At 55.3% G+C, this 10,118-nt stretch overlaps 1 protein-coding gene across 5 annotated transcripts; it reads left to right on the top strand.

Annotated features, from left to right (window-relative positions):
• The first annotated feature begins 2,466 nt into the window (after positions 1-2,466).
• Positions 2,467-9,608, top strand: BMP4 (bone morphogenetic protein 4). Of its 5 annotated transcripts, none has more exons than XM_036436334.2 (4): positions 2,467-2,600; positions 5,809-5,934; positions 7,110-7,492; positions 8,476-9,608. In XM_036436334.2, the coding sequence occupies exons 3-4, from the start codon at positions 7,117-7,119 to the stop codon at positions 9,330-9,332; spliced, it is 1,233 nt and encodes a 410-aa protein (XP_036292227.1). In that variant the 5' UTR covers positions 2,467-2,600; positions 5,809-5,934; positions 7,110-7,116; the 3' UTR covers positions 9,333-9,608. The 5 variants fall into 5 exon arrangements, with proteins under 5 accessions (XP_036292227.1, XP_036292219.1, XP_045436490.1 ...); XM_036436326.2 differs by having other exon boundaries at positions 2,501-2,803; XM_045580534.1 differs by having other exon boundaries at positions 2,501-2,803; positions 7,163-7,492.
• Positions 9,609-10,118: the final 510 nt, after the last annotated feature.

Consider the following 10,118-nt stretch of genomic DNA (forward strand, 5'->3'; position numbering starts at 1 on the left):
AGTGCATGAATTTTCATGCACTGGGCCTCTAGTGTTGTATAAACATACCACAACTCACAAAAAGCTTGAGCTGAGAAAAGACTGGATATTTGTCCTCACCAACTCTGACTGGTGTAAGCTCTCTAACCAACAAATAATTTGTTCTTTGGCATGAGAGAAAGGATAAGAGGAGCAAGTAAAAGGAGTTTATACTAGGTGGTATGCACCGATCTCAAATATGGACTAGACATAAAGTTGTACCATCGAGATCTGGACCCTAGTTCTCCCACCAGGTGTGTAAAGACTCACATCAGGATCTAACCAAGGAATGTCAAGTGGCTTTATTAGAAACTCCTGGACTCCTGGCTGGCTATTTTATTGTCTGGGTTTCAATAAAATGAGGAAATAGCTGTCATCCAAACACATTTGAATTTTAAAAAAACCCAACAATTATCTGTTGTCTTAGAATAAAATAAAGCCCTGCTTTTTAATCACAGCATATTCCTATTGTTTTTGAGTTGAAATATTAAGGAACATATTTTGTTAATAATTCAAACAATAGTGATTGGTGAGGGGGCTCAGGGAACATTTGAATCTGTCTACTCCAGTCAGTGTGCTGAAGAAACACACTGCCTAATGCCCCGGGATGGACATTAGGTAACGATTTAATGGGGTTTTAATTTTGTGTTGTTATTAATAATAATTAATGTAATTTTGATTATGTTGGAAGCTGGAGGGATACTGTCAGTCATCCTTTCAGGCTGGTGGTATTGCCCTGCCCTGTCTAATCAGAGGTTCTTAGAGGAGGTAGGCTCAAAGTGATTTAAAATAAAAGAAGGTAGATGTTTAATAAAATCTCAATTAAGAAATTAAATTATATCCAAATTGAAAGGGGGCATGGAAATTATCTGGCCTAATGCTTTCATTCTGCAAATGAGAAAAATGAGGCCCGTAGGAATTAAAGGACTTGCCCAAAACTATTCAGCTTGTTTCTGTTGTTTGATGCATCATTGGGCTAAATGGCCTCACAGGCCCAACTTGGAAAAGATGGCAGGATGCTGTGGCCCTGCTCTCACAGTTGTTTGTCTGATCTCGTGTATTTCCTATCCTCCGTAATTCCTGTTTTCTAAATATGGAAGGTGTGTAACTGTAACGTTTGTTATAGAAAAGCTACTCTGGACAAGTATCTGTTTAAGTCAAGACCTAAATGGTTTGCTGCAACAGTGAAGTGTCACGTCTATGCCAGGAAAAGAAAACCAGGACAGGAAATGCTCAGTCCTCCAGCACAGGCCTGGTTACCTGGAGCTCAGGGCTGTGGCTCTCAGCCCCACAGGGTGGCATTAGCTCAGGACTCCAGAGCAGAGGTCAGGATTCACTTCAGGGATCTAGGCAAGTCCCCTTTAGCCTGGCTGTTCTTCCCCTCTCATGTTTGTAGGACAGGGAGATGGTGCTGATATCTCCCCCGCTGCTCCATCAGAGGCACTGTGTGAAATTAGCTCCTGTTTGTTTGGGGAGGTTTTAAAGCCACACATTCCACCTCCCTGCTAATATGATTACTAGCACTTTCTTGTAGGAAAGGGCCCACGCCTCATCCCCCTTCTTCCTCTAAAGAACAAACCAAAGGGTCTTCTTTGTCTCCCCTGTGGCCAAAACGGTTGTTGCTTCTGTGGTTGTTACCCACTCAGAAGGTCAGTTTATGGAGGGTAAGGATTCCTAGGTGCCATGCAAAAACCAACATAACAACAATAACAACAAAAATAACTGCTATGGAGGTTCTTAGAGGGCTTCTGAGTTATAAACAGACTTTTCTAGTTGTAAAAAAAAGGTGGCCCCAGTCAGTCTCCAAGCCATCTCTGCCCTCCACATGGTGAGGCCTGGTGGACTGTTGATTGGGGTTGTCTTTCTAAGGGTCATCCCCAAGGCTTTCCACAAGAAGAACTTAAAAAAACTGTTTTGGAAGGAACGCCACCTTTTTAATAGCCAAAGAAATACCTCTCTCTCTGGCACACAGCTCTGTGCACAGCCTGTTTCTCAACCTTTGGAAATCCTTTAACAGTTTATGGAAGGCCACCCTTTAAACCAATCCAACAGCTCCTTTCTCCATAACCTGATTTTAGAGGTGTTTCATTATCTCTAATTACTCGGGGTAAACGGTGATTACTCAATGTTTTAATCATCAGTTTGGGCAGCAGTTACTCTAAACTCAGGGAAGCCCAGACTCCCATGGGTATTTTTGGAAGGTACTGCGACTAGTCGGTGCATGCTTTCTAGTACCTACGCACGTGGTCCCCAGGTGAGTCCCGGCCCCGCTTCGCAGAGCTGCAGGCAGCTGAGCCCCAGCCCAGAGGCAGCTGCGGACTCCAGCGCTGCCCAGCTTCCGGGACCGGCCTGCGAGGCGAGGCAAGGCGAGGCCCGGCGGCTGGAGGGGAGGATGTGGGCGGGGCTCCCATCCCAGAGAGGGAGGCCGGCGAGGGAGGAGGGAAGAAGGGAGGGGCTGCCGGGGAGGAGGAGGACGGAAAGAAAGAAAGACTGAGGGAAAGGGGAGGAAGGAGAAGATGCCAGAGGGCAGAGCAGGAGGGAGGGAGGGAGAGAAGGAGTGCGGAGCCCGGCCCGGAAGCTAGGTAGGTGAGTGGCATCCCAGCCCAGGGACAGGAGCCTTAGACGCCGCTGCCGCTCCGCGCGCTGTGTACTTGGCTTCTCTCCCTCATGGGATTCCCGTCGAGCCTGCTGCACCCCAGTCCTCGGCCCTCGCCTAAGTCCACTGCGGCCGTTCAGAGGTGCCTAGAAGCTGCTGCTGGCGAGCCCGCTCCTGCAGGGATCTATGGTGAGCAAGGCTGCCTGGCGAGGCGGGCCGGACAGAGGGGGCCGGGGCGCATCCTTGAGGTGGGGGGTTGCGGAGGAGGAAGCGCGGGATTCCGGCTGTGGTCGCAGCCAAAGGTGCTCCCCGCAAAAGCTTGTGCTATACTTAGGGATGCTGGCACTGAAAGACACTCCTGCCTCTGCCCAGGCCACCGTCTGCGCAAACCCGGGCTATTTCCACCTTAGTGGGTTTGGGGAAGAAGAGAAGCCTGTCCTTGAGGGTCGTGGGGGAGGCCGCGAGGTCTGGAGGGGGGATAGCAAACATCAGTCTACCCTCGACGGGCAGGGCCAGGAGAGGAAGGAGGATTGGCTCCGAAGTCAGGAGAGAGTGCGGGGACGGCCAGGTGGAGGCAGAGCACCTAGCTGGGTTGGTGCTGCGGTGCGGGGCTGCGCAGAGGGGAGTGTCCGCCGACCGGGGCCATCCCGCCCGAGGAAGCCCGGGAGATCTGGCGGATGACGGCGGCCAGACGCGCCTCCTCCACGAGCCAAGATCGGGGGCTTGCCTCGCCACCACGGTGTCATCGGAGAGGGTCTCGATGGCCAGGGTGCCAGGCGCTCCGGGGACGAGGCTTCCCGGGTATCCGTGCTCTAGAGGGAGGCGCGGGCGGGCGGCACGCAGACGCGCGGCTCTCCAGGGCTCCTCTCCCCGCGCAGAGCCGCCGGGCACAGGTCCCCGGAATCTCCAGTCCCCGCGGACCCTCCCGGCCCGAGCTGGGCCTGCGGCCTCCCGGGCACCTCTGATGTGGGCTCAAGGCTTTGTGAGACGCGAAAAGCCCCAAAGACAGGGAGTTGGTAAACAGAAGTGGCGTCGGAACTGGTGTGGGGAGAAGACTCCGGCAGGGAGGTATAGGACGGTCGCCTGGAGTTGCATCCCTACTCTCCAAGAAAATTCAGAAGATGGAAGTTCCTTTCGGCTTTTATCTTTTTTAATTAAAAAAATTTTTTTGGGGGGGTGAGAAAGGGGGAGAACGAAATTAGCGATGCATCCCACTTGCTGAACCCGAAATGGAAATACAACCAGCCTTTGCGTGTGAGCGCGCCGAGCGCTCCCGCCGCCACCCTGGGATCGTCCGGGGGTTCCGGGCGCCGGCCCCTACCCCTGCCCCTTCGCCCCTGCAGGACCGTCCCTTCTCCGTCTGCTTCTCCTATTTCTGGAACTCCTCCCACAGGGCTTTTTTAAAAAAAGGGTTCCTGGCGTCTCGACGAAAAGAAAGAAAAAAAGAAAAGGAGAAAAGAAAAACCCCTTTGCCCTCCCCAGCCCTTTCGCAGTCCGCCCCGGCGGCGGCGCGGCGACGGGAGGACCTAAAGCCGCTCCAGAACCAGCGCGGCTCTTCCCGGCGGAGACGGTCCCGCAGGGGCGCCCGTGGCCTCCGCACCCCGGCCTCCGCGTCGGGCGGCGCCGGGCAGCCTCGGCCCCGAGGGGTGGGGGTGGGGGGGAGGACTCAGCGCTTGATGTCTCTCTCCTCTTCCTAAAGGCTTCCCTGGAGTGCCCCTGAGAAGAAACCCAAGGTCGTGGGGGGAGGGGGGGGGCCAACCTGAGCCCCCAGTCTCTGCACCGACCCAAGGCTGGAGCTGGGGTCAGACTTTGGAGGGAGAGGCGAGGTGCGGGGAGGGAGGTTTTGAGCGGGAGCCCTGCGGCTCGGACCCCGGAGCGGGCCCACGCGGACGCAGGTTTGCGCGGGGTCAGGTTTTGGAAAAGGCCCCTCGCTGAGCCGCTGAGCGACCCACGCGTGCAGCATCTCCAGTTCGTTGGGACATCCCAGCGACTCCTGGAGCTGTGGGCTGGTAAATTCCTCAAGAAATATTTGCTGCGACTGTGCAGCTGGTGCAAAGGAGGAAGGGGGTGGGGGGAGGAAGTAGCGGGGGTTGGCCGGGGTGGGGGCGGGGGGGAGGAGTGGTGGTTTAAAAAATAAGGCAGGGAGAGAGAGAGACGGAGACACAGAGGTCGAGCGCAGGCCGAGAGCAGTTCACGGTTTTCTGGACTCCGACTCCTGGGAACGTGGTGGGATTTCCTTTCTGCATCGGGCTGGGAGTGGTAAAACCTCGGCGACACTCAGACCTGAAACTTGGGGGGGATGCGCCCTCTCCCCGCGGCGACGCCTCCGCGGGAGTCCGCCTCCGCCCCGAAGGGCCCGGCCGGCCGCCTTCTGCGAGGATTTATCCTCTGCTCCGGGGGACGCAGTGCGGAGAGCCTCCCGGTAAAGGAACCAGAGAAAACAGCTTCGCGGCCGCTCCCTCCCCGCTTTCCCACGTCGATCGCCGTCCGCCGCCACCTCCCCGCTCCGCCCCGTGCGGGACTCGGTCAGCAGCTTGTTTGCGGCCGGGAGCTGCGAAGGCTGCCCGGTTGGGAGCTGCAAAGGCTGCCCGGTTGGTCGGCGCAGCCGGCAGGCGTTCGCCCTCGGGTCACTGCCTGTCGCTGGGAGCGATAGTGGCCTCGCGGGCACTCTGGGGAGGACGAGGCGGGGGACGCGCGCACGGACCCGTGTCCTCGGCGCTGAGGCTTGGAGAGGCTGAGGCTCCGCCGCCCCCGTCCCCGGCCCCACTGGAGCCCGGTTCATATGCTGAACGGCGCAGCCCCTACAGTGCGCCCCAGATCCTGCGGCTTCAGGCCGCTTGGCGCTAGTAGGGCCCCGCGGCGGGACGTCCCGAGCGCCGCGGGGAGAGGCGAGGACCCCCGCGTCCTCCGCGCTCTGGCCCCGGGGTACCTGCGGAGGGCTCCTCCGCGGATCGCAGCCCCAGCTCCTCCCCGGCCGCGGGAAGCCGGGGCTGGAGGCTGGGAGGCTGGCCTCCGCCGGGGGGGCGGGGCCGCGCCGGGGTTCGCCGGGCCCTTTCGCCGCCCGCCCGCCGCGGGGAGGGTGGGCCCCTCCGAGCGTGGGGCGGGGCCTCGGCATCCACGTGACCCCGAGAGGCTGGAAGAAATACCGAGCCCGTCTGCGCCAGAGTCTCATTATATTCAAATATTCATTTCAGGAGCCATTCCGTAGTGCCATCCAGAGCCACGCGCGGCAGCAGCTCCGCTGAGCCTTTCCAGCAAGTTTGTCTCCAGATTGGCTGTCGAGAATCATGGACTGTTATTATATGCCTTGTTTTCTGTCAGTGAGTAGACACCTCTTCCTTCCCTTTCCCCGGGAGTCACTCTGCCTGCCCTCTCCATCCACCCCTGCTCGCCCCGGGTCCCTCCCGTCGGACCTTCCTCCCAGAGCCCACCCTCCGCTTTCGGGCAGCGCTGTCGCCTCCTCCCCGGCCGGGCAGCCGCGGCGCTCCGGACGCGCGTGTCTCCGTGCAGTGCTGCCTGCTCCCGCCGCGCTCTCAGGCCGGGTGCGCTGCAGGAAAGCGGAGCGAGAGGGGGCTAAAGAGATGCAAGTCCGCGTCGCGGGGTTGTACCTTATGGGCTCATCAGCCACCCCCCTTCCCACTTGCCTGAGTGTGTGTGTGTGTGTGTGTGTGTGTGTGTGTGTGTGTGTGTGTTGGGGGGAGGGGAGTGACCGATGCCCCGTGTTGCGTTCCCAGCTGCTTGTCAAACGTCTGAGGTCGCTTCTGGGACCAATCCCTCGCCCCCACCGCCCCTTCCCTGGGAGTAAGCGAGCGGGCACGCTCCGGTGCTTTTTGCTGGGCATTTCAAACTCATCAGCCCCAGTAAAACACAACCTGCGAGCCACTTTGTCAGCCCCCAGACCACGTTCTCGGCCTCAGCCTCTGGACCCCGCGGTCCAGTGTCTTTCCCCTGCTTCCCTGCTTTCCTTCCCTCCTGCTTGGAACCAGCTGGAAGGGGTGGAAGTTGGGCTGGGAGGGCGGAGGAAGACGGTGGGGGTGGAGGAAGAGGGGGAGAGGCTGGAGGTCTGAAGTGGACTGGAGAGCAATGGCATTTTAATTCTCCCTCCCCCACCCCTCTTTTTTTTTTTTTTACCCCCTCAATGTTAACTGTTTATCCTTGAAGAAGCCAAGCTGAGATCATGGCTCAGATAGCAGCTGGGACAAAAAAAGATTAACAGGATGGAGGCTATCTGATTTGGGGTTATTTGACTGTAAACAAGTTAGACCAAGTAATTACAGGGCAATTCCTACGTTCGGGCCTTGCGTGGCTGCAGCTGGTGATGGAGGGAGGAGGGGGGTGTGAGGGAGAAGACACAAACTTGATCTCTCTGACCCGCTTTCCATCCTGACCCCCCTCTATCTCTCGCCCTTATATGCATATGCAGAGACATCTCTGTTTCTCTCCAGTTATTGGTGTTTATTTATTCTTTAACCTTCCGCCTCCTCCCCCTCCCCAGAGACACCATGATTCCTGGTAACCGAATGCTGATGGTCGTTTTATTATGCCAAGTCCTGCTAGGAGGCGCGAGCCATGCTAGTTTGATACCTGAGACGGGGAAGAAAAAAGTCGCCGAGATTCAGAGCCACGCGGGAGGACGCCGCTCAGGGCAGAGCCATGAGCTCCTGCGGGACTTCGAGGCTACCCTTCTGCAGATGTTCGGGCTGCGCCGCCGCCCGCAGCCTAGCAAGAGCGCCGTCATCCCGGAGTACATGCGGGATCTTTACCGGCTCCAGTCTGGGGAGGAGGAGGAGGAAGAGCAGATCCACAGCAGCATCGCCCTGGAGTACCCAGAACGTCCCGCTAGTCGGGCCAACACCGTGAGGAGCTTCCACCACGAAGGTCGGTCCCTGCCCGGAGTCTGGGCGGGGGAGGGCGGGTAGGGTTGGCTGCTGGCGCCCTGGGAGCCCTGGGGGAGAACGGTTCAGGTTACATCAAAGCCCCCAATCCCGGAGGCTGGGGAATGGGGCTGCCTACCTCCAAGAATTTCCAGGGCTGTGGCTAAATTTATTTTTCGGAGATAGAGGGGAGGGGCCGAGGGAAGGGGAAGGACACCACTCAGACGTGGGCTTAGCCTCCGAGGTGTGTTTTTGCTATATCAAAGCCTCCTCTGCCAGGTTTTATGCCCGTTTTCTTCTTTTTTTTTCTTTCTCCAAAGCACCTCCTGCATTTAATGTTACAGCTGTGTGTTTGTCAGGTTTATTCAATAGGGGCCTTGTAATCTGATCTGAATGTTTCCTAGCGGATGTTTCTTTTCCAAAGTAAATCTGAGTTATTAATCCACCAGCATCATTACTGCGTTGGAATTTATTTTCCCCTCTGTAACATGATCAACAAGGCATGCTCTGTGTTTCCAAGATCGCTGGGGAAATGTTTAGTAACATACTCCAGAATGGAAGCAGAGGGAGAGGGTGGCTGTGGGCATGTTTCCTCCTGCCCCTGCTCTGGGGGACCCTCTTTTTCTTTACAACCACTTGTAAAGCAAGCCATGTACACAAAGCCAAGAGGGCCTTCGAGGGGGAGTCTTGGTGGTGGTGGAGTAAGGAGTTGACACATGGAAATTATTAGACATATAAAGGAGGTCGGGAGATACTTTGTCTTTGGTGCTTGCCGAATGCTAGCTATGTCTCTCCGAGTTTGCTAGCCTGCCCCATTTGTCTGCTTCTTCAGCTTAGAAGATATACTTACTCCCCCCACATAAGCAGAATTCACCACTCACCACCCAAACCCTTAACTGTTTCTTGACTTTTCAATCGCTCAGACAATTCATGTGCTTTTTTTTTTTCTTCCCATTTTTCTTTTTCTTTCCCTTCCCTTGTGCCTAGAACATCTGGAGAACATCCCAGGGACCAGCGAAAACTCTGCTTTTCGTTTCCTCTTTAACCTCAGCAGCATCCCAGAGAACGAGGTGATCTCGTCCGCAGAACTCCGGCTTTTCCGGGAGCAGGTGGACCAGGGCCCTGACTGGGAGCAGGGCTTCCACAGAATAAACATTTATGAGGTTATGAAGCCCCCGGCAGAACCAGTGTCTGGGCACCTCATCACACGACTACTGGACACGAGACTGGTCCACCACAATGTGACGCGGTGGGAAGCTTTTGATGTGAGCCCTGCAGTCCTTCGCTGGACCCAGGAGAAGCAGCCAAACTATGGGCTGGCCATTGAGGTGACTCACCTCCACCAGACACGGACCCACCAGGGCCAGCATGTCAGGATTAGCCGATCGTTACCTCAAGGGAGTGGGGATTGGGCCCAGCTCCGGCCACTCCTGGTCACCTTTGGCCACGATGGCCGGGGACACGCCTTGACCCGACGGAGAAGGGCCAAGCGTAGCCCCAAGCATCACCCACAGCGGGCCCGGAAGAAGAATAAGAACTGCCGACGCCACTCGCTCTACGTGGACTTCAGTGACGTGGGCTGGAATGACTGGATTGTGGCCCCACCAGGCTACCAGGCCTTCTACTGCCACGGGGACTGTCCCTTTCCACTGGCTGACCACCTCAACTCAACCAACCACGCCATTGTGCAGACCCTGGTCAACTCTGTCAATTCCAGTATCCCCAAAGCCTGTTGTGTGCCCACTGAACTGAGTGCCATCTCCATGCTGTACCTGGATGAGTATGACAAGGTGGTACTGAAAAATTATCAGGAGATGGTCGTAGAGGGATGTGGGTGCCGCTGAGATCAGCAGTCCTTGGAGACACACACACACACACACACACACACACACACATTACCATCCACTCACCCACACCCTACACAGACTGCTTCCTTATAGCTGGACTTTTATCTTAAAAAAAAAAAAAAAAAAAAAAGAGGAAAAAAACCTAAACATTCACCTTGACCTTATTTATGACTTTATGTGCAAATGTTTTGACAATATTGATCATATATTTTGACAAAATATATTTATAACTACATATTAAAAAGAAAAAATAAAATGAGTCATTATTTTAAAGGTAAAACTATGTCCTTTTCTCTGGAATCCTTTCTCTTTTTTTTTTCCCAGCCCATCTCTTTTGAGTGAGCATTTTTTTCCCTATTGAAGTAGAGCTAGAAGCAGGTGGTAACCGGAGGTGGTTAAGTTCTAGGGACAGGAAGTAAAAGAAGGATAGCGAGATGGTAATTGCCAGGATGAATTGTTTTCCATTTCTATTTAATGTTAACAAGGACACAGCATCCTCTCCCATCTGGATGGCACATGCCTGGAGAAACAGTGGGATAAAAGGAGTAGGCCAGATTAAAGACTCAGTTTGGGGCTCCTTGTCCATCTTATGGATTTGCTCACCTGTTGGAGGGGCATCCGAGCTGAGAGTTATGGGTAAGAAAATCAATGCTTGGAAAGCGAGTCCCACCTCTGCTTTTATGATACCCCAGGGTGTCTCCAGTTATGGGCCTTAATGTTGTGTCTTTCAATCCAAAAGTAATTTTCACACACATATTAACAGATGTATGCCAGGTATATGTA

The sequence above is a fragment of the Pipistrellus kuhlii genome, unplaced genomic scaffold (assembly GCF_014108245.1).
Source record: "Pipistrellus kuhlii isolate mPipKuh1 unplaced genomic scaffold, mPipKuh1.p scaffold_m20_p_1, whole genome shotgun sequence".
Taxonomy (NCBI): Eukaryota; Metazoa; Chordata; class Mammalia; order Chiroptera; family Vespertilionidae; genus Pipistrellus; species Pipistrellus kuhlii.